The sequence below is a fragment of the Salmo salar genome, chromosome ssa15, assembly GCF_905237065.1.
Source record: "Salmo salar chromosome ssa15, Ssal_v3.1, whole genome shotgun sequence".
In the NCBI taxonomy this organism is placed as follows: domain Eukaryota; kingdom Metazoa; phylum Chordata; class Actinopteri; order Salmoniformes; family Salmonidae; genus Salmo; species Salmo salar.
This window is the reverse complement of record NC_059456.1, coordinates 37564925-37589047: the sequence shown is the minus strand read 5'-3', so window position 1 is coordinate 37589047 and position 24123 is coordinate 37564925. Positions and strand designations below refer to the sequence as shown.

Sequence of the window (24123 nt, the reverse complement as noted above, 5' to 3'; positions counted from 1 at the left end):
ACAACAACACAGAGTTACACATGGAATAAACAAACATACAATCAATAATACAGTAGAAAAATAAGTCTATATACAATGTGAGCAAATGAGGTGAGAAAAGGGAGGTAAAGGCAATAAATAGGCCATGGTGGCAAAGTAAATACAATATAGCAAGTAAAACACTGGAATGGTAGATTTGCAGTAGATGAATGTGCCAAGTAGAAATACTGGGGTGCAAAGGAGCAAAACAAATAAATAAATAAATACGGTAGGGGAAGAGGTAGTTGTTTGGGCTATTTATAGATGGGCTATGTACAGGTGCAGTGATCTGTGAGCTGCTCTGACAGCTGGTGCTTAAAGCTAGTGAGGGAAATAAGTGTTTCCAGTTTCAGAGATTTTTGTAGTTCGTTCCAGTCATTGGCAGCAGAGAACTGGAAGGAGAGGCGGCCAAAGGAGGAATTGGCTTTGGGGGTGACCAGTGAGATATACCTGCTGGAGCGCATGCTACGTGTGGGTGCTGCTATGGTGACCAGCGAGCTGAGATAAGGGGGGACTTTACCAAGCAGGGTCTTGTAGATGAGTATGAAGCGAGTGCCAGCCAACGAGAGCATACAGGTCGCAGTGGTGGGTAGTATGTGGGGCTTTGGTGACAAAACGGATGGCACTGTGATAGACTGTATCCAATTTATTGAGTAGGGTATTGGAGGCTATTTTGTAAATGACATCGCCAAAGTCGAGGATCGGTAGGATGGTCAGTTTTACGAGGGTATGTTTGGCAGCATGAGTGAATGGTGCTTTGTTACGAAATAAGAAGCCAATTCTAGATTTAACTTTGGATTGGAGATGTTTGATGTGAGTCTGTAAGGAGAGTTTACACTCTAACCAGACACCTAGGTATTTGTAGTTGTCCACATATTCTAAGTCAGAACCGTCCAGAGTAGTGATGCTGGACGGGCGGGCAGGTGCAGGCAGCGATCGGTTGAAGAGCATGCATTTAGTTTTACTTGTATTTAAGAGCAGTTGGAGGCCACGGAAGGAGAGTTGTATGGCATTGAAGCTCGTCTGGAGGGTTGTTAACACAGTGTCCAAAGAAGGGCCAGAAGTATACAGAATGGTGTCGTCTGCATAGAGGTGGATCAGAGACTCACCAGAAGGAAGAGGGACATCATTGATGTATACAGAGAAGAGAGTCGGCCCAAGAATTGAACCCTGTGGCACCCCCATAGAGACGGCCAGAGGCCCAGACAACAGGCCCTCTGATTTGAAATACTGAATTCTATCAGAGAAGTAGTTGGTGAACCAGGCGAGGCAACCATTTGAGAAACCAAGGCTGTTGAGTCTGCCGATGAGGATGTGGTGATTGACAGAGTCGAAAGCCTTGGCCTGGTCAATGAATACGGCTGCACAGTATTGTTTCTTATCGATGGTGGTTAAGATATCGTTTAGGACGTTGAGCGTGGCTGAGGTGCACCCATGACCAGCTCTGACACCAGATTGCATAGCGGAGAAGGTACGGTGGGATTTGAAATGGTCGGTAATCTGTTTGTTAACTTGGCTTTCGAAGACCTTAGAAAGGCAGGGTAGGATAGATATAGGTCTGTAGCAGTTTGGGTCAAGAGTGTCCCACCCCTTTGAAGAGGGGGATGACCGCAGCTGCTTTCCAATCTTTGGGAATCTCAGACGACACGAAAGAAAGGTTGAACAGACTAGTAATAGAGGTTGCAACAATTTCGGCAGATAATTTTAGAAAGAAAGGGTCCAGATTGTCTAGCCCGGCTGATTTGTAGGGGTCCAGATTTTGCAGTTCTTTCAGAACATCAGCTGACTGGATTTGCGAGAAGGAGAAATGGGGAAGGCTTGGGCGAGTTGCTGGGGGGGTGCAGTGCTGTTGACCGGGGTAGGGGTAGCCAGGTGGAAAGCAAGTGATCTAGTGTACGTCATTCCCATCAGCTGATGGAAGCTGGAGGCAAAAAGGGACATAAGACCATTTGGACAAGGAAAAGTCTAAGTGGAGTCCTTGGGACATCTAATGCTGACATCAGCCAATTGAAGTAGAAATGTAAAATGGTTAAGGTAAGGGGGTTATGGTTAAGGTTGGGGCTAAACCTAGGGTAAGGGTAGGGGGATAAGTTTAGGGTTAGAGTTTAGGGTAGGGATGTCCCTGGGATCCCACTTTGCATCTACCTTTGAACATACCACTTCATCAAAGATTTTAGATTTCATTAGAATAACGCCATATGCCCAATACCATCATTGTTCTTTAAGAAAATGAGAGAAATCTACACAAGCTGATGGGTAAGTAAAAACTTTGGCCAGCTTTCTGAATTCTGTCAATAGTTTTACCAGGCCTATACAGAATGTCATCAATCTGAAGACAAAGTTAAAACCAATTAACTTAATACAAGGCCTCCATCCCAGCGCTATTGGCCTTAATGTCCTCTCTGCTCTTGGATATTGATACCATGCTGTAACCCATTTATTCTCAACCCAGGACCTAACACTAATGTGAAATGTGCAAACATATCTTTTATGGATTCTGGCTTGTAAGTAGTCATTTCATTTCCAAGTCTCACTGAGCTAAAAGAAAATAAATGGATGTAATGATCTTTTTACTAAGAACTTCCTCAAAGCAAAGAAAAGAGTTTTAACATTTGTCTCTAACATCCAACTGAGAAGGTGTGTTTTATTGTTGCACATAGCTCTTAAAAATAACTACTTTGGTGAGATCATTTTATTTCAATTTGTGTGGTGGAATATGCAGCATCAATTAATATACAGAGGCATTCCCATTTGGTTACACTTAATCAAAGATGTTTGAAGCAGCAGTAAAACTTCTCCTTTGGCAGTCTAAAGGAAGTCTAATACCATCAGTACATGGCAAACTCCAAACGTATTTATTAATTAAGTAAAAAATAAATCTGCTGAGATCTGGACTAATATATTTTTCTTTGGTTCTTTTCTGTTCTGTTAGACTTCAAGATTAATCAAATAATGAGAGAGAACAACAACAACTATAAAATGAGGGTCCAAGTTCTACATCCAATGGAAAATGTAAATTCATTCCAACATTTTTGTTCCAACTTTTCTGCAAAAAGAGAGGGAGAGTGAGTATGCAGCTTCACAACCACTACCTGAACACCCTGAGCCTGGTCCAGGGAATGGGCATGATTAAGGAATGCATTGGTAAAACTTTAACCTAACAGTGCTTTTGTCCTCCTCATGGTTGCATACAAACACAGGCCTGAATAAAAGTAGTTAATATGACAAATATAGGTCAAGTCATGTAGCCAATTCCTTTTGGAGCACTGTATCAATATTTTCCTATGGCATTAACACCTTGCAAGTCAGATGGGAAGAGTGTCACAACCTTTCACCAAACGCAAAAGTTAAGCCAATTTAATCTTCTGAATTAGCGGTTTAACAATGCTGCCTGCCACCAAGTGAGACATACTGTAAGTCTCCATAAGCACTCTATTTGCTGGCGCTATGCCTACTCTCCAGCATTTTTTCAACAATGGAAGTTTTTCAACCGTGGCAAGGATATTGTCAAATATAATAAGAAGCAACTTACATTCTTCAGCACCATACTGTGTAAATATACTAATGTTCAAGGGTCGAGCAGTATTTTACTTTTATCCAGGACAATTGTACATATGGCACTGAACTTACCTCCCTCTACTTATACAATGAAAGGCAGAATATCACCTGTCTTACTTTAATGTGCTGTGATTTTGCCTTTCCTATAATCTCTCTGTCTCAGAATCAAAGAATGTCCTAATTACTGCCATTTAAAAGGACTTTATGACGTCTTTTGATGTAATATTACCGTCTGTCCCAATTAGCTGTGCACTTGTCAACCTCATTTTGTTATGATGTCTGAATGTTAGAAGAGGCATGCGCTGTTGGCAACATAGATCTTTCTGCAAATGGTCCCCCTTTTGGTGTAGCGTGTTAGCCTATGTTTTTAAGCCACAGAGGGAAAAAAGCACTGAAATTAAGTTTATGTGTGTGAGATAAATACAGTACAATAGCATTACATTTTGTTCATGGGCAGCATTTAGGAATTCTTAAACATTTGCATTAATCCCTCTGAAGAATGCAATAAACACCAATCGAATGAAAAGTTACCTAACAATAGACCACAATAGTGTACTTTTTATGGCAAATAAGAAATGCCCTCTATTGGGAATAAGTGAAGTCCTTGCTTATTTGGTTCACAAAGCAGACCGTTTTGGCCAACCAACCCCCACACATGGTTTCTGCTGTACTCTAGCTGCACTCTAGCAGGTAGGTAGTCAACAGTGGCTCTCTCAAACTGCGGAGGGAAATGGTTTTACTTAACCCCTGAACTTTCCTTTATGGCTTTTTCCATTGAGATGACTATAATAGTAGATAGATTTTTTCTCTCAGTTTTTTCAGGACATTTTGTCCTGAACAATGCAAATATTTATTCCAGATATTCCAGAAATTGAATGAATGATCAAGAACAATTGACAATTCATTCTTAATTTCACTTCAGCACTTTGATAATTGCTATACTTTTATTTGTTAGACCTTTATGCAGGGAATAGAGCTGAAGAAAAGCATATTGTAATGAAAACAAACAAATATTTACATTAGAAGAAAAGTGCCAAGAGCATAAGTTATAGGAGCAGAAATTGGAGAAATATCTGAGGTAAGAAACTATCCTAAACATCTTACGTACTACATGATCTAAGGCTGACACCTAGTGGCAAGACATAGAATGACTCATCAATCTAATGTAAACAAAGCTAGTCAGTAGGGGGTGTTATGAGCATCCTTCCATGCCAGCTGACTCAAGAGCATCAATTGAAAGGCTGTCAATATCTAATATCTTACCTTAAAATAACTGCTCAGTGAAAATCTCACTTTTAAAAGTACATTTTCTCTTAATTCATACCCAAATAATGTTGTTGACTCATCCTATACTTGTATTTGTGGCAAAAGCATAAATTGGAGAAAAAATATTTCAAGTACCCCACCTAAAACTGTTAACTCAAACAGATATTTCCTGATAGAGGATGATGTCATCCTCCTGAGGAGGATGAGCTGGCCAATCAGTGGTCTACTCGCATGAATATTTTTTATGAATGGTAAACGCCCACACCATTCTGTTGTTCGGGTTTGCCAACACAGAAAAGTTGCTTTTTAACATACTTAATTACATTTTTTTTGGAAGGAAATCAATTTTACTCATATTGTAATTAATTAAAGGTCATATTTCGTAGAAATCTGTAAACACTGGTCTGTCACTTTAAGGGTATTTGTATTTATTAAGGTTCCCCATTAGCTGTTACCAAGGCAGCAGTGATGCTTCCTGGGGTCCAGCAACATTAAGGCAGTTTATACAATTGAAAATATTACATTACATCACATTTCATAACACTTTTCACAACACATTAAGTGTGTTCCCTCAGGCCACTCCTCCACTATCACGTATCTACAATACCAAATCCATGTTTATGTGTGTGTCTTATCATGTGTATGTGTGTCTGTGCCTGTGTGTGTCTCTTCACAATCCCCGCTGTTCCATAAGGTGTATTTTTATCTGTTTTTAAAATCGGATTCTACTGCTTGCATCAGTTACCTGATGTGGAATAGAGTTCCATGTAGCCATGGCTCTATGTAGTACTGTTAGCCTCCTATAGTCTGTTCTTGACTTGGGGATTGTGAAGAGACCTTTGGTGGCATGTCTTGTGGGGTATGCATGGGTGTCCGAGCTGTGTGCTAATTGTTTAAACATACAACTTGGTGCATTCAACACATCAACACTTTTTGCAAAAACAAGTAGTGATGACGTCAATCTCTCCTTCACTTTGAGCCATGAGAGACTTACATGCATATTATTAATGTTAGCTTTAAGTGTACATTTATGGGCCAGCTGTACTGCCCTGTTCTGAGCCAATTGTAATTTTCCGAGGTCCCTCTTTGTGGCACCTGACCACACGACTGAACAGTAGTCCAGGTGTGACAAAACTAGAGCCTGTAGGAACTGCCGTGTTGATAGTGTTGTTAAAAAGGCAGAGCAACGCTTTATTATGGACAGACTTCTCCCCATCTTAACTACTTTTGTATCAACATGTTTTGACCACGACAGTTTACAATCCAGAGTTACTTCGAGCAGTTTAGTCACCTCAACTTGCTCAATTTCTAAAAAAAATTATTGTACACGATTTAGTTGAGGTTTAGGGTTTAGTGAATGATTTGTCCCAAATACAATGCTTTTAGTTTTTGAAATATTTAGGACTAACTTATTCCTTGCCACCGATTCTGAAACTAACTGCAGCTCTTTGTTGCAGTGATTTAACTCCCTGTAGTAGCTGACGTGTATAGTGTTGAGTCATCCGCATTCATAGACACACTGGCTTTACTCAAATAGGCTAATGCGATTAGCATGAGGTTGTAAGTAACAAGACCATTTCCCAGGACATAGACATATCTGATATTGTCAGAAAGCTTAAATTATTTTTCATCTAATTGCACTGTCCAATTTACATTAGCTATTACAGTGAAATAACACCATGCTATTGAGGAGAATGCACACATTTGAACATGAAAAGTTATTAATAAACAAATTAGGCACATTTGGACAGTCTTGCTACAACATTTTGCACAGAAATGCAATGGATCATTGGATCAGTCTAAAACTTTGCACATACACTGCTGCCATCTAGTGGCCAAAATCTAAATTGCATCTGGCTGGAATAATACATTATGGCCTTTCTCTTGCATTTCAAAGATTTTTTCTTTGTATATTCTTTTACTAGATCTATTGTGTTATATTCTCCTACATTCCTTTCACATTTCCACAAACTTTATAGTGTTTCCTTTCGAATGTTACCAAGAATTTGTATATCCTTGCTTCAGGGCCTGAGCTACAGGCAGTTCAATTTGGGTATGTCATTTTAGTTGAAAATTGAAAAAAAAGGGGTGGTTCCTTAGAACACCCTCTGTATTCTGTTAGACAGGTAACACTTTATCCACAATAAGGCATGGCATGTAAAGCAATAACCCATATGTTTTTCCATCAGCAGACTTTGATTGATAATGTCAAAAGCCAAACAGAAGTCTAACAAAACAGCTCCAACAATCTTTTTATCATCAATTTCTCTCAGCCAATCATCAGTCATTTGTGTAAGTGCCATGCTTGTTGAATGTCCTTCTCTATGTGTGCTGAAAGTTGTCAATTTGTTTACAGTAAAATAGTATTGTATCTGGCCAAAAGTTTACTAATGGTTGGTAACAGGCTGGTTTGTCTGCTATTTGAGGCAGTAACGGGGGCTTTACTATTCTTGGGTAGTGGAATTACTTTTGCTTCTCTCAAGGCCTGAGGGTTCACACTTTCTAGTAGGCTTAGATTGAAGATATGGAAAATAGGGGTGGCAATATTGGCCGTTATTATCACCAGTAATTTTCCATCAAATTTTCCATCTTACTGAGAAATCACGTGACTAAGGTTGATTTTCCATCTTATTAATAAATCACGTGACTAAGGTTGATAAAAATAAGAAACTATACTATGAAACAAAGATAAATTATATAAAGAATGATAGTAAAAACCTTTGGAGCAGCTTAAATGAAATGTTGGGCAAAAAGGCTAACTCAGCTCCATCATTCATTGAATCAGCTCATTCATCACAAAGCCCACTGATATTACTTTAATTATTTTTTCATTTGCAATATCAGCAAACTTATGCATGACATGCCAGCAACAAACACTGACATTACACATCCAAGTATAACTGATCAAATTATGAAAGACAAGAATTTTAATTTAGAATTGTGTCTTTCATAATTCTTGTCTTTCATAATTTGATCAGTACATTTTCCAATCGGTTGGGCAGCCAGACTTATTTGCCATTCCTTTTGCCTCGTCGCTCTCAACCATACAATTTTTCAATTCCTTGTCAATCTACGGGGATTTAACAGTTTTTACAGTCATTTTCTTAATGGGTGCATGCTTATTAGTAACTGGAATAAGCAATTTCATAAATGTGTCAAGTGCAGCATCTGGATGCTCCTCATTACACACCACAGACCAACAAACATTCAAAACATCAACAACATAGGAATCACTACAAAACGTATTGTATGACCTCTTATAGGCAGACTCAGCAAATTGACATTGCAGGTAGTAGCACCACAGATATTGAGAAGATACAAGACTTCTCTCTCACAAAGTCACACACACCAAAAAGGCAGAGATGTTGAGCCTCGCGCTTCAACGCTCTTAGTTGTTATAGAAATTGACCCACTATGCTGTTTAGTTTCTGCATCTATATCATATTGCTGAGTGTACCTTTAAATCATGTCAGAAAAACTACAACATTTCACCAATACTTCATTACCTTTTTTTGAAAGGAAAACGATTGAACTCATATTGCAATTTATTAAAGGTCATATTTAATAGAAATCTGGTCAGTTACTTTAATGCATGTCACAGAAAAACTAAAACATTTCAGCAATCATTTGCAAACGTATAATGATCTATGCATTATTCTACATGTTTCACGTGTGAAACGTCATGTAAGTCAACATTCAACCAATCAGCTGCTGCTCTTCAAACAGGAAGTCGTATGCATGCTTAGGACGCTTGTTTTCTTCTTCTCAGCGACTTGCTTGTTTCATCACCAAAAGGCATCTTTCCTTTTTCAATTTGCAAAATGAAACAAAATTCAAATGTACCAGCCTTTCTCACCAAGCTTTGGACTCTTGTGGAAGATTCTGACACAAATGAATTTATTTGTTGGAGTCAGGTAAATTAAATTGCCCAACTGAGCGTGCCAGCCTGGCAGAGCTAGGTAGCGCTAGCACTTGACTGCAGGGTGTGAAACGAGTTAGCCAGTTATAGTAGCTATGTCTGCCTAGTCCTAGATGCATGTGTCGATTAGAAGGATTCAAGAAGCATCGTTTTGTTTTGTTACTGATACTCTTTTGCTATTGTTGTCCCTGCTGGCTAAAGCTAGCACGTTATTTTGAATGATCTGTTTGTAATTTGGCTAGCTTCTTATAATAGCATATCAATACAATTGGCTAGCTAACAAAAGAGCATATAAATAAGCATTCCATGATAAAATAAAGCAAGAATACCCATGCACTATTTACGTTCTGAAATTTAACACACAAAAATGTAATTGAGTGAAAGTAGTTGTAGACATTCTAGTCTCCTAATATATACATATTTTTTTAGGAAGGTAACAGTTTCCTTGTCATGGATGAACAGCGATTTGCCAAGGATATCCTTCCCAAGTTCTTCAAGCACAACAACATGGCCAGCTTTGTCAGACAGCTGAATATGTGTAAGTAAGCGCTTCTATAAACATAGCGGCTCTGCTGTTTTATTGGAATGCCTCTTGTGCAGCTGTCTAATGGATGTTCAATTTGCAGATGGATTTCGCAAAGTGATGCACATCGACACAGGCATAGTAAAGCAAGAGAGGGATGGACCAGTTGAATTTCAGCATCATTACTTTAAACATGGGCAGGATGACTTGCTGGAAAACATCAAAAGAAAGGTAAGACTAGGGCTGTGGCGGTTTGTCAGCCGGTGATTGTAAAGCAAATAACTGTCGGTCTCACAGTAATTGATCGTTAATTAACATAAACACATTTAACATCTCCACACATAGTCTGCAAGCCTTTTTAAAAGTCTAAATCCATGTAATATAGCCTACACCGTCACAATAAATCCATTATTTATTTTAGACATGTCTAAAGAAATTGTAGTCTATTTCAGAAGAAAAGAATAGCATAATCTGAGTTTTCCTTATGTTAGATCCAGATGTGGCTATGCCAAATGGCTGTGGGCTACACTAGTTCATTTAGCAGACAAGATTTGCTTATAATTCCATGGTACTATTTTATAGTATGAAGAATACAATTGAACAAACCTGAATAAAATATAAATAATTTCTCCGAAATGATTTGAGGGAGTGCGCACATGCGGCTATTCTGTGTTGAGCGGTTTAAAGAAATAGGTACTCCTACACTACCAGTCAAAAGTTTTAGAACACGTACTCATTCAAGGGTTTTTCTTTATTTTTACTATTTTCTACATTGTAGGATAATAGTGACGACATCAAAACTATGAAATAACATGTAGTAACCAAAAAAGTGTTAAACAAATCAAAATATATTTTATTTGAGATTCATCAAGTAGCCACCCTTTGCCTTGATGACAGCTTTGCACACTTTTGGCATTCTCTCAACCAGCTTCACCTGGAATGCTTTTCCAAAAGTCTTGAAGGCGTTCCCACATATGCTGAGCACGCATTTTCCTTCGCTCTGCGGTCCGACTCATCCCAAACCATCTCAATTTGGTTGAGGTCGGGGAATTGTGGAGGCCAGGTCATCTGATGCAGCATTCCATCACTCTCCTTCTTGGTAAAACAGCCCTTACACAGCCTGGAGGTGTGTTTTGGGTCATTGTCCTGTTGAAAAACAAATGATAGCCCCACTAAGCCCAAACCAGATGGGATGGTGTATCGCTGCAGAATGCTGTGGTAGCCATACCGGTTAAGTGTGCTTGAATTCTATATAAAGCACCCCCCACACCATAACACCTCTTCCTCAATGCTTTACGGTGGGAAATACACATGCAGAGATCATCCGTTCACCCACACCGCATCTCACGAAGACATGGCGTTTGACCAAAGGACAAATTTCCACCGGTCTAATGTCCATTGATCGTGTTTCTTCTTCTTATTGGTGTCCTTTAGTAGTGGTTTCTTTGCAGAAATTCGACCATGAAGGCCTGATTCACACAGTCTCCTCTGAACAGTTGTTGATGTGTCTGTTACTTGAACTCTGTGAAGCATTTATTTGGGCTGCAATTTCTGAGGCTGGTAACTCTAATGAACTTATTATCTGCAGCAGAGGCAACTCTGCTGGCGGTCCTCATGAGAGCCAGTTGCATCATAGCGCTTGATGGTTTTTGTGACTGCACTTGAAGAAACTTTCAAAGTTCTTGAAATTTTCTGTAATGACTGACCTTCATGTCTTAAAGTAATGATGGACTGTCATTTCTCTTTGCTTGTTTGAACTGTTCTTGCCATAATATGGACTTGGTCTTTTACCAAATAGGGCTATCTTCTGTACCCCCCCCCTCACAACACAACTGATTGGCTCAAACGCAGTAAGAAGGAAAGAAATTCCACAAATTCACTTTTAACAAGGCACACCTGTTAATTGAAATGCATTCCAGGTGACTACCTCATGAAGCTGATTGAGATAATGCCAAGAGGGTGCAAAGCTGTCAAGGCAAAGGGTGGCTACTTTGAAGAATCTCAAATATATAAAATACATTTTGATTTGTTTAACACTTTTTTTGGTTACAACATAATTTCATAGTTTTGATGTCTTCACTATTATTCTTCAATGTAGAAAATAGTAAAATAAAGAAAAACCCTTGAATGAGTAGGTGTGTCAACTTTTGACTGGTACTGTATGTGTGACATTTGTTTTGATTTAGAATGGACCATTATCATGCACCTGTATCAAAACAGGGGCAGCCGGGAAAAATACGTAATCTATGCACTTAAATAGTGAATGGAGGACTTTTCCCTGTGGTTTATTTTCATGCCAGCCAGGTAGGCTCTACTCCTGTTTTAAATATAAGCAATGTGCTTAATATTAGGGAAGTTGAGAAATAAATATATTAGGGCAAGCCTATAGAAGGCTGATGGGATCCTCCTCTTTTTATTAACGGCCATCACTCTGTTTTCTCCCGCATAGCCTAAACAAATGTTGCACAACATGAGCTGATGGGTTCTCATGAAGTGTTTCATTAGATTTTCGAATACATTTGTATGATGTTATAGTGATTAGAGGGACAATAGCGTGCTGAGTACCAGGCAATTAGCAAGTTTGGTAGGCTAATGACTAGCAGCAGCATCAGAGCTTGGAGAAGCCTAATTACCGTGACTAAACGGTCATGTGGAATTTGACTGCCTTCTCGACTTGTGACCGCCGGTGTAGTGGTAATACGGTCACTGCAACAGCCCTAGGTAAGACCTCATGGAAACAAACATATTATGGTAAACAAATAAATGGCCTATATCAGTAAGTACGTCAAACTGAATAAGGGCATATTTTTTCAGGTTTCCAATGCAAGACCAAATGATACCAAGATTAGACAGGAAGACCTGTCCAATATTTTGGCCAGTGTTCAGAATGTTCATGGAAAACAAGAAAGCATTGATTCCAGACTCAACACACTGAAAAGGTAAGCAAACTACCATGCCCTGGCTATCAAATGGAGGTTAGAAAGTAGTAGTGATGTGTTGGTTTGGAGACAGTTCTATGCTCATACTTGAATTTATGTTTACAGAGATAATGAAGGTCTATGGAGCGAAGTATCAGACCTGAGACAGAAGCACTCCCAACAGCAGCAAATCATTAAGAAGGTGCAGCAAAAAAATCTGCACCAAGAATGAGTTTCAATATTCAGTAGGAATTGAATTGGAAACAATTTGCTCACAATAAAAACGCATAACAATTGGCCTTTAGGGTATAATAGTTCAGTCTAACTTTGATAATAATTGTCTTTATTCATTTCAGTTGATACAATTCATCATCACATTGGTACAGAAGAACCGGATGAGTTTAAAACGCAAGAGGTAAGGCTTCGTAGTATAGCAATCTTCCTCTGAATAACATCATCGATTACTCAACATTATTAATTCATTTTACATCTGAATCTCCATTTTACAGGCCTATTCTACTGAACAGCAATGGAAAGAAGCCTAAATACATCCATGAAATCTACGATGATCCTCCTCTGGACCACAACAAAGTATGTGTAGAGGTCTGAATGGGTTTACCTCCCTATGTAAGGTATACATGGTGGTGTCCATCCAATCAGTCAGGACACTAATAATGCTAGCAAACAGATCTTTCTATTTTTTTCCAATATTAAGGCAGGATCACTGCCCAGGAAAATGCCGCATTGTGAGAACAAAACTTGACATTGGCGGCGGCGCAGATTTCTTCCAGAATATGAGTTTCTAATGTTATTTCAAAAGTCTGTTTTCTCAATGTAAGCTATTCTAAAGATGTACATTTTGAACTCTCTCCCAGCCCTCTGTCAGCGGTTTGAAGAGTGCTGATCTTACTGACGATGTCGTCATCTGTGATGTAACTGATGATGACACAGAGATCACAGAGGGCCCCTCAAGAGCATTGGATCAATCGTAATTCAACATAAAAAAAAATTGTTTCATGTATATTTCCATCTGCCATCATCCATCCTCATGCCTTTTCTCCTGTCCTTCATTCTCAGGGATGTAGAAATAGTTGAGGTCTTCAACAGCAATACTGTGTCACAGACAGACAGCGCTGACAGTATAGGACAGACCAACTCTTTAGTAATCGAACCAGAAGAGACCACCATAAGCACATATGATAGCCTTCCCACAAGCAGCACCTTGCAGCTCAACAAACAGTCAGGGTTGAGCCTGGAGGATCCCATGAAGATGATGGACTCAATTCTCAATGAGAGTGGAGCTATTTCTCAGAATATCAACCTCCTCGGCAAGTAAGTGGACTTGACTAGCTTTACGTTTGTGGCCTGTAGTTCATGAAGAACTTGAGAAGGCTTTCTCACATTATGTTCCATATTACTGCGTTGCATTTTTTCATTTGAAAGGATATAGGCCTATTGAATTATTGTCTCGTCTTACAGTTAATAGGCATCCAAATGTTTTAACAGGGTTGAGCTGATGGACTACTTGGACAGCATTGACTGCAGTTTGGAAGACTTTCAGGCTATGTTGTACGGGAAGCAGTTCAGCATTGATCCAGATATTTTAGAGGCCACAGAGGTTTATGTTAATTACATTTCCATACAAAATCTACAGTTTTGCACTTGTATAGAATTACCTGGTGACCCCACTCAATTCAATATCCGGGATGTATTTGTTACAGAAACGGTTTAAGAACCAAACACAGCAAACGGAATGAAACATGGAGGGACCTACCTGAATTTGTCCAATAGAAACTCTCGTTTGCATTTCCCATTTGGAGTAAACGGTTTCTGTTGCAAAACCTTTTGCCACAGAATTGACGTAATGATTATACACCAAGTCTGTCTGAATTTTATTTGTGTTTCTGAATCCTCATTAATTTCACTCTTTAGGGGAGTGGTGGTCCCAAAGAAAATGCAGGGCTGCTATCCAAAGGAGACAAGTCTAGTTTCTCAGCAGACAACCAGCTGGTCCAGTACACGTCCTGCCCTCTGCTGGCCTTCCTGGATGGCTGCACCCCTTTGGCCACAGAGGCAGACAGCAACACAGCCACAGAGCTGGGAGACAGCCTGCTGCAGCACAATACTGAGGTCCCCACAGACCTCCTGGAGCCAGACGAGGAGCCTCCACGAAGCTCTCTGATCCGCCTGGAGCCCCTGACTGAGGCAGAGGCCAGCGAGTCAACGCTCTTCTACCTGTGTGAACTCAACCCAGAGGGCGACACCACTGACTCGACACAGCTGGAGATTTAACAAGGTTAACCAAGGAGCAGAAAAAGGATTGGACCTTTTGTAGATACTTGTCAAAATGTTCTAGTTCCCCGTATCTTTTGGTACTTTTCTGTTCATAAGACATTCCGTCATTTAGTGGAAATAGTGAAGCAATCTAACAGCTGTATGTAAACCCCGATAAAGATGAGGCTGCAATTATGTTGTTGGTTTAGGTTTCAGCGTTTCTTGTGAAAAGGGGAATGTTTCACTGTATTATTGATTTCTGTATTAAGGATCACATTAATCTTTAATGAACAAAAAACAGAAGTGCCTGCATCATTTCCTTAGTAGAATCCCAATGTTGATCATTTCAAGTACTGTAGTCTGATATGTACTGTGTGTATCATAATGTTTCATAGATTGCGAAGCTTAGTGGCAATGACATTAAAAGAACAGCAAAAGCATCATTACATTCTGAATGCTTTGTTCTGTAGGTGAAGGTATATTCAAGTTTATTAAAAGGTGGGTTACAATGCACTTTAATACATGTCAAAAGACAAACAATTGTCAGTCTGCTGGAAATACTGAATACACATTTCTAGTATGTTAAAGCATCTACAAAATAATTTATCCACTGAACATCAGTATTTTACATTAAGATAACTCCAGTGTGAATCATAAGTAACAAGGTACACAAAACTGAGGGACTAATATTTGACCTATAACACAAGATGTGCATGATCACAAAAGGGAAAACTGTAGTTTCAGTTTTGCAATTTGGGAGGATGTTCTGAAAAGGGAAGCACAGCAAAGCATGATGGTAGATTAGCCTATAATATCATGCCACTGGTACATCACTGATGGAAATGTCCCTGGATTACAACAATGAGCTAAAATCTGAAACCCTGCACTTCATTGCTACATATGCATAACTTAAAGCAAAGTGTAGCATATTATCAAACATCAAGCAGTCTTGCCCATTTTGTAACAAATCAATGGTTCTTTCTGAATGTCTCTTATCCAGAGTCAATGACAGTTGAGGAGTCCTTTCACTGACCATCTCTCCAAGCCCCAGCTACCTTTACAACCCCAACTCAGCAAAAAACATTCTTTAATTTTGCAATAGGATAAAACATGTTACATAACACACCCATGTATTCAATACTATAGCATGCATGCAGTGTATTAACAAAAAGGGTGGGTGGGGAATGCACATACAGTATTTACAGAGCTTGTTCACCTTACGAGTTGAATATTCAAAATGATCATGAGCAAATGATTGCCCCCCTCATTCTTTAGATCATCCGTCAAAGTCTCGGTTGACTAGGACCAGTGGGGCTGCCAGGGTCCACACATAGAGGGCAATGCAGATCCAGCTGGAGGAGATCTTCACCCAGACAGAGGGCCACTTGCTGGTCATTGTCTCATAGTTGGAGTCAGGGCTGAGAAAATCAAAGACAAGTCAAACTCAGGAGGGATAGATGCGGTAAAAGAGGTCAATCAAACTCAACCAAAACAATTGCCATGGAAATGTGTGGGGGAAAAGGGCCGTGAGGGAAAGATCTCATTTAGGCTACTGTTTGTGTGTATTTCACACTATGTTGAGGTAAAAATCGGAGTATAATGCCTGTATGGATGTCAACTCAAATACATGTTCCTGTAATACTTAATCAATCAATTGCATTAGAGTTAAAAACAACTGACTACCACCACCGATTTGTTTACTAGCTATGCTAACCATCTTAAATGAAAGGGAGTTAGCATTGAGCGGTCACTTCTTCTAAACCTGAAAAGGGACAACTTCTACATGTTATGACCTGTGTATATTTCACAATATTCAATACTAAGGCTACAGACTCATTACTGCAATTGCCTAGTTATCATCCTACCAGACCAAATAATCCAGGAGAGTGAGGATACACACCTGTACCAGTTGGTGAGGGTCATCATGATGTAGAGGGAGGCCAGGAAGAGCATGAAGTGGAAGAAGGAGTAGCTGTAGGTGACTCCGTCCTTCTCGTTGTCCACGGCCCGGTTCTCGCCATCTTCCACGTCAAAGTTCTCAGGGTGGTGGCCATCCTCAATCAGGGAAGACTCGTCACTGGTCAGAGACAGTTTGTTCACCTGGGTGTTGGAGGAGTTGCGGATGCTATAGGAATGAATGGATAACATGTTATTGTCAGGGTCAATAGCAACTGCTACAAAGCTGGTAAATGGTAAAATAGCATTAGCAGTTTCTTCAAAGAGAAAACTGCAGACGTTGTTTGGGTCTGACTTGTTTCCTTACCTTGAGTACAGAACACACATCAGGAACAGGACCAGCCCCACAATACCCTGGGCATCCCACCACTGAACAACAGGGTGGTCCTTACCAGCTGGGGTGGTGTTGTTGAGGCCAATGATACCCAGCAAGCTTGGGTTGCATTTCTTGTCTGTGGATGGCAAAGACAAACACATTTACTCAAGTGCTTGTCTTGATGAAGAGCTAGCCATTTATTGGTGTATTGGAGACATTTGATCATTAAAATTCTCACCTGGCTCATTGGTCATGGCAGACCAGGTGAGATACATGGTGTACAGAGTCACAATGGAAGACTGCAGCAACCCGGACCTTGGCTGGGACTCCTGTTGAGAAAAGGGGTGACACTAAGATGTAAATGTGTCAGAACATATTATAATTACATGTTTATTATACAAGATGAAGGTCCAGAGACTAAGGTTTTTGGGGTACAACATGGAGTGTGAGGTGACATGCTGGTCCAATGCACTTCCTTACCTGAATCTTGGGCAGGACGGACATGACTGAAGCTCCGACACACAGCAGCATGTTGACAGTGATGAAGGCCTTGTTCTCAGTGCAGCCGTCAGTGTGGGTGTAGTAGACGTAGAACATGATCAGAGACACCAGGGACAGGATGTAGTTGATGGTTGTAGCAGACAGCAGAGCTGCACGGGAGAAATTAGACTTACTGGTTATTTCTGGACAATGAGGACAATGGGAGTTAAGTGTAGACACAGAGGGTTGCTTTAACTCAACCTGTCACCAGTGCATTTTCACAAGGTATTCTTAAAGAGAAGCTCCTGTTGATTACCATACCTGCATACCAGCAGCGAGAGTTGCCCTCCTCCATCTTCTCCACCCAGGACTCATTCCAGGAGTGGGCAAAGTCTATCAGCAGGACCAGCTGGATCAGGATGAAGCAAAAAGCTCCAGCCATTCCTATGTAGAACCAAACTAAGGGAGAGAAAGAAGTGTGAACTAGCTGCGTGCTAAGTGAGTATTATTAGCTACACTTACAGTACCAGTCAAAAGTTTGGACACCTACTCATTAAAGGGTTTTTCTTTATTTGTACTTTTTTCTAGTTGATATTTGAGATTCTTTAAAGTAGCCACCCTTTGCCTTGATGGCAGCTTTGCACACTCTTGGCATTCTCTCAACCAGCTTCATGAGGTAGTCACCTGGAATGCATTTCAATTAACAGGCGTGCTTTGTTAAAAGTTAATTTGTGGAATTTCTTACCTTGTTAATACGTTTGAGCCAATTAGTGGTGTTGTGACAAGGAAGGTGTGGTATACAGAAGAAAGCCCTATTTGTTAAAAGACCAAGTCCATATTATGGCAAGGACAGTTCAAATAAGCAAAGAGAAACAACAGTCCATCATTACCTTAAGACATGAAGGTCAGTCAATGTGGAAAATGTCAAGAACTTTTAAAGTTTCTTCAAGTGCAATCGCAAAAACCATAAAGCGCTATGATGAAACTGGCTCTCATGAGGAACGCCACGGGAAAGGAAGACCCAGAGTTACCTCTGCTGCAGAGAATAAGTTCATTAGAGTTACCAGCCTCAGAAATTGCAGCCCAAATAAATGCTTCACAGAGTTCAAGTAACAGACACATCTTAACATCAACTGTTCAAAGGAGACTGCGTGAATCAGGCTACTACTAAAGGACACCAATAAGAAGAAGAGACTTGCTTGGGCCAGGAAACACGAGCAATGGACATTAGACCGGTGGAAATCTGATGAGCCCAAATGTACGATTTTTGGTTCCAACCTCCGTGTCTTTGTGAGACGCAGAGTAGGTGAACGGATGATCTCCGGATGTGTGGTTCCCACCGTGAAGCATGGAGGAGGTGTGAGGGTGCTTTGCTGGTGACACTGTCTGTGATTTATTTAGGATTCAAGGCACACTTAACCAGCATGGCTACCACAGCATTCTGCAGCGATACACCATCCCATCTGGTTTGCGCTTAGTGGGACTATGTTTTGTTTTTCAACAGGACAATGACCCAACACACCTCCAGGCTGTGTAAGGGCTATTTGACCAAGAAGGAGATTGATGAGTGCTGCATTAGATGACATGGCCTCCACAATCACCCAACCTCAACTCAATTGAGATGGTTTGGGATGAGTTAGACTGCAGAGTGAAGGAAAAGCAGCCAACAAGTGCTCAGCATATGTGGGAACTCCAAAACTGTTGGAAAAGCATTCCAGGTGAAGCTGGTTGAGAGAATGCCAAGAGTGTGCCAAGCTGTCATCAAGACAAACGGTGGCTACTTTGAAGAATCTAAAATATATTTTGATTTGTTTAACACTTTACAACATGATTGCATACGTGTTATTTCATAGTTTTGATGTCTTCACTATTATTCTACAATGTAGAAAATTATAAAAATAAAGAAAAATCCTTGAATGAGTAGGTGTGTCCAAACGTTTGACTGGTACTGTATATTTCTATGAGACAGAAAAACATTTGTATGAAAAAGGCCATTACCAGTTGTGAAGGGACCCTCTGGAATGAAGAATGCACCAATGGTAATGGCAGTCGCAGAAGCAAACTTGAAGAACCAAAACCTAAAAGAAAGCATAAGTATTTTAACTGATCGACCTGTTTGAACTTAAATATACTTACGGATACCCTTGTTCCTTATTTCTCTTCCTGCATTGCAGTATATAATGCTTACTGATATTGTCATTACCCATATATGAAGAAGACACAGTGCTATTTACCCATTGTGTATAGTAGCTCTGGGATCCTGGCTACTCTTGACTTTGACCATGAGGAGGGAGAAGAGCAGGAAGAACATTGCCATGCCGAAGCAGATACGGTACACAGCCTTGTAGCCAACCAAGACATCACAGTTGACATGACCCTCCACACCTGGAATTGATGTACCCATTCCCCCATCACAGAATCCTGGAATCTGCAAGAGCCAAGATGCACAAGTAATTAGTCAGGCCAAACAAAAATGTGTAGAATTAGTTGTCTTAATTGTAAATGTTGTATATCAAATATATATAAAATAATAGTTTGGTACCTTCTTGAGCTGCTCTTCCATCCCTGGCATGAGCATAATGCATGCGATGCCCACGCACAGCAGGAGGAAGAAGGCATAGATGAGTCGGGTGACAGTGGAGTTATTCCCACTGGGGCAGCATTTGCACAGCAGGCAGGGGGCAGTGCCACACAGACAGGGGATCTACAAGGCAAGACAAGGGAATGAGGTTAAATGTGATTAAAACCAATTAGCTAAGTCATACAAGTATAGAACTGATGCTGACAGAATAATATATCTGCCCACCGCTGAATGATTTTACAGTTAGAATATAGCCTAAGTACAAAGTCAATAGGGTTTTCATTCATTGATAAATGTTAATACATCTAAGTAGGGTTGACATAACACCAACACACTTGTTTTTCCCAAGTTGCTAACTGCTTTGGAAACCAAATCTCTGCTAAGAATAGAGATCTGGCCACGGCAGGTGTCAAACCTAATCAAGTTGATACCAATGTGGAAGAGAGACCAGGCAGTTAACGGTACACTTTTAGCTTGAAAATAGTTGAGGAATATAATTTAGTTAAACTAAATAGGAAACAATACCAGACATATGCCTAACTGAACTGAGGGCCGTTATGTTCAAGAGTATTTTAATGACCCACATTTCACAATGCACTGGTAGCCTAACTGGAGACGTCATAGTTAACGGTTATCTGACATTTGATTCTGTTTTGATGCCTAGCTACGGTGTTGCAATATTTCCAAGTACCGGGCGGTAGCTAGCTGGTTAAAATGATCATCATGTTATTGATAAACCATCGTCATATGCAGGTTGACAGTTCGACCCCGAACTGGTTTGCTTTGCTTGCTCTCTATACATTTCTACAGCAATGTAGGCCTACTTGAGACCTAGCTAGATAACCGCTAACGTTAACTATGACGTCTCCAGTTAGGCTACCAGTGCATTGTGAAATGTGGGTCATTAAAATACTCTTGAACATATAGGCACTATCAATAACAAAGTGGCTATCTAGCTAGGTCTCAAGTAGGCCTACATTGCTGTAGAAATGTATAGAGAGCAAGCAAAGCAAACCAGTTCGGGGATCGAAATGTCAAAACCTGCATATGACGATTGTTTATCAATAACATGATGATCATTTTAACCATCTAACGTTAGCTAGCTAAAATTGTGGTCATGTTTTAGAAAGATTACCCGGGGCCAATGTATTTGATTAAAAGGCAATGCACCAGGCCAGACTGAACAGGGAACCACCCTGGCTTTGTTGTTGTGCATTGACGCTAACACAGCTACTTTAGGATTACTGTAGCTAGTGAAACTGTCGTCTGAATAAATATTTGATTCGGTCCGTTTAAAAAAAAAAAGTGGATCTGAGTGATGTCGACTTTTATTTTAATTATCATAAAAACGAAGGCTTACCCAACTCGCCATGGAACACAGTCCGAGAACGGCCCCCATGATGTTTTGCCGAAATAAGACTTCTCTGTGCTGTAAAAGATGGATGCTTTTCGTCTGTTTACAATACAATCGCACTTCTTCTTTGGATTTGGTTGGTGGATCGCATCCAATTGAAAGTGCATATACCGCCATCTACTGTACTGGTGTGTGAGGCATTTCACTGCCTACTGTACCTAAATTAAATTATGGACCTACATTAAATTACACAAAATTTGAGAAAATTAAAATTGCCCTGCCAACTATTAACCCTTAAAAAAAACATTAAAAAAACACCCCATTCCACTATTTAACCCTATCTAATCCTATTCCAGCGGTCTGAGAAGATAGAACGCTACCACTCAACACCCATGCAACTGTTCTGAAAAAAATCCTTGCAATCCAAAGTACTTCTGTGCGGCAGCCACCACTACCTCTATTTTCTGTGACTTCCGATCCATTTATACAGTACAATTGACAACCATGGCTATGAATACTAAAAATCACACCTTACTGAAGCACATATTCTTCCCATCGTTCTCTCTTGGGTTCTGTCTATCCACAGGAATCCTCTCAATATCCCTCACCCAGTACCCATCTTCCACTACCACTCCCGACACTGCTCCTGCACACTTCTCACATCTAGGGATCTCCCTACTACACACTACTGCAACATGCCCATAAACTGGCATTTTCGGAAAACAAAAGTTCTCATGGGATAACTTACACTTCCTAACTTGACCTTGTTGACAAAGACTCTACATCAAAGCTCAGCAGGACAGACAATGTCTTCTCCGTTTCCCCATGCTCTCCATCACACCAACCGGTGGGCATCACAGAATCTTCCATTTCAACTGATCCTCCTCAACACTTAATGCCACCCCTGTTATCACTTCTTTCTTAACAATCTCACTGCCACTTCTGTTTCTTTTATGGGAATCCACCATCTATGACTCATTTCCGGTTAGCCTTGCGTATGTGATCAAAGATGTGATCATGCACCAGTGTGAATAAATGCAGCATACTCAGAAAATGGGCATATTTGTTGCTTTGAATCTGTTAGTTGGTTCTAAACACAATGCCTTCATTGTTGTTCAATGAACATTGTTACATATTGAAGGCAACTGAATCCAGGGTGGAATAAATCAAATGAATTGTCTCACATTCCCTTCAATTTCACTCCAGACAAACAGCGGTATCTACCATTCTGCTCTCTCTTTGCTGGCTATCAGTGGCAGGGCCAAGACTACATTTGTGCCTCTTTCTCTTGAGACTTTAACTTGAAACTTCGTGTTTTCCTCCTCTAAATGGTTACAATGCATGATGCTCTATGCCTTTTCATTCTATTCCGATAGATCAGTGATTGTAGTGCAACCCAAGGAAAGTCCCACAGGCCTCACAAGACTCATCCCTATGTCCCCTGGTACCAGTTGAAAAAATGTATGAAAGAATATATGGTGACCGTTTAGTGCCAGAAATAAGCGGTTAAGTACATGTAGCAAACAAAACCTCTTAGTGGTGAATAGACCCTGGGCTGTTGTCAAGTGGACAAGCAGGGAGAATTCTGGAATCATGTTAATTCCTTAATTCCTTAAAATAAAGGGGGTTAGATGGACTTGTTTAATCTCTCCCATGGATTCCATGACCATCACTTTAATATCGAATGCTCGACCCGGGCTAGCAAAACCCTGGATCATTGTTATTCTAACTTCCGCTACGCATATAAAGCCCTTCCCCACCCTCCTTTCGGAAAATCTGACCATGACTCCATTTTGTTGCTCCCAGCCTATAGACAGAAACTAAAACAGGAAGCGCCCGTGCTCAGGTCTGTTCAACGCTGGTCCGACCAATCGGATTCCACGCTTCAAGATAGCTTCGATCACGTGGACTGGGATATGTTCCACATAGCGTCGGACAATAACATTGATCAATACGCTGATTCGGTGAGCGACTTTATTAGCAAGTGCATCGGTGATGTACCCACAGCGTCTATTAAAACATTCCCCAACCAGAAACCGTGGATTGATGGCAGCATTCGCACAAAACTTAAAGAGAGAACCACTGCTTTTAATCATGGCAAGGTGACCGGAAACATGACCGAATACAAACAGTGTAGCTATTCCCTCCACAAGGCAATCAAACAAGCTAAGGGTCAGTATAGAGACGAAGTAGAGTCACAATTCAACGGCTCAGACACGAGAGGTATGTGGCAGGGTCTACAGTCAATCACGGACTACAAAAGGAAAACCAGCCCAGTCGCGGACCACGATGTCTTGCTCCCAGACAAACTGAACAACTTCTTTGCTCGCTTTGAGGTTCAACAGTGCCATTGACACAGCCCGGCCCGCTACCAAAACCTGCTGGCTCTCCTTCACTGCAGCCAACGTGAGTAAAACATTTAAACATGTTAACCCTCGCAAGGCTGCCGGCCCAGACGGCATCCCCAGCCGCCTCTTCAGAGCATGCGCAGACCAGCTGGCTGGTGTGTTTACGGACATATTCAATCAATCCTTATCCCAGTCTGCTGTTCCCACATGCTTCAAGATGTGGGAACAGCCACGCTCAAGGTACTAAATGATATCATGACCACCATTGATAAAAGACAGTACTGTGCAGCCGTCTTCATCGACCTGGCCAAGGCTTTCGACTCTGTCAATCACCGTATTCTAATCGGCAGACTCAATAGCCTTGGTTTTTCTAACGACTGCCTCGCCTGGTTCACCAACTACTTTGCAGACAGAGTTCAGTGTGTCAAATCGGAGGGCATGTTGTCCGGACCTCTGGCAATCTCTATGGGGGTGCCACAGGGTTCAATTCTCGGGCCGACTCTTTTCTCTGTATATATCAATGATGTCGCTCTTGCTGCGGGCGATTCCCAGATCCACCTCTACGCAGACGACACTATTCTGTATACTTCTGGCCCTTCCTTGGACACTAAC

General features: G+C 40.7%; 2 protein-coding genes across 3 annotated transcripts; one reads left to right on the top strand and one right to left on the bottom strand.

Annotated features, from left to right (window-relative positions):
• The first annotated feature begins 8558 nt into the window (after positions 1–8558).
• Positions 8559–14919, top strand: LOC106571372 (heat shock factor protein 2). 2 transcript variants are annotated; one of them, XM_014144388.2, is made up of 11 exons: positions 8559–8756; positions 9191–9299; positions 9388–9515; positions 12099–12223; positions 12329–12404; positions 12559–12617; positions 12712–12793; positions 13078–13190; positions 13280–13534; positions 13709–13771; positions 14135–14919. In XM_014144388.2, exons 1-11 carry the CDS (start codon positions 8664–8666, stop codon positions 14382–14384), a joined length of 1353 nt encoding a protein of 450 aa, XP_013999863.2. In that variant the 5' UTR covers positions 8559–8663; the 3' UTR covers positions 14385–14919. The 2 variants fall into 2 exon arrangements, with proteins under 2 accessions (XP_013999863.2, XP_013999862.2); XM_014144387.2 differs by having other exon boundaries at positions 13709–13820.
• A 22-nt stretch (positions 14920–14941) lies between these two features.
• On the bottom strand, positions 14942–21300 carry serc1 (Serine incorporator 1). The gene is given in 10 exon segments (NM_001141629.1): positions 14942–15894; positions 16377–16601; positions 16740–16884; positions 16987–17077; positions 17229–17398; positions 17550–17687; positions 19227–19306; positions 19463–19656; positions 19771–19932; positions 21170–21300. Coding segments are annotated over 10 exon segments (1386 nt in total). The 5' UTR covers positions 21209–21300; the 3' UTR covers positions 14942–15752.
• Between the last annotated feature and the right edge of the window lie 2823 nt (positions 21301–24123).

Excerpts from the sequence above, each read along its gene's own strand:
- LOC106571372 (XM_014144387.2), top strand. The coding sequence starts at position 8,664 with ATGAAACAAAATTCAAATGTACCAGCCTTTCTCACCAAGCTTTGGACT. Across the intron at positions 9,516-12,098 it reads TGGAAAACATCAAAAGAAAG|GTTTCCAATGCAAGACCAAA; the intron begins GTAAGACTAGGG and ends ATATTTTTTCAG. Across the intron at positions 12,618-12,711 it reads ATGAGTTTAAAACGCAAGAG|GCCTATTCTACTGAACAGCA; the intron begins GTAAGGCTTCGT and ends TCCATTTTACAG.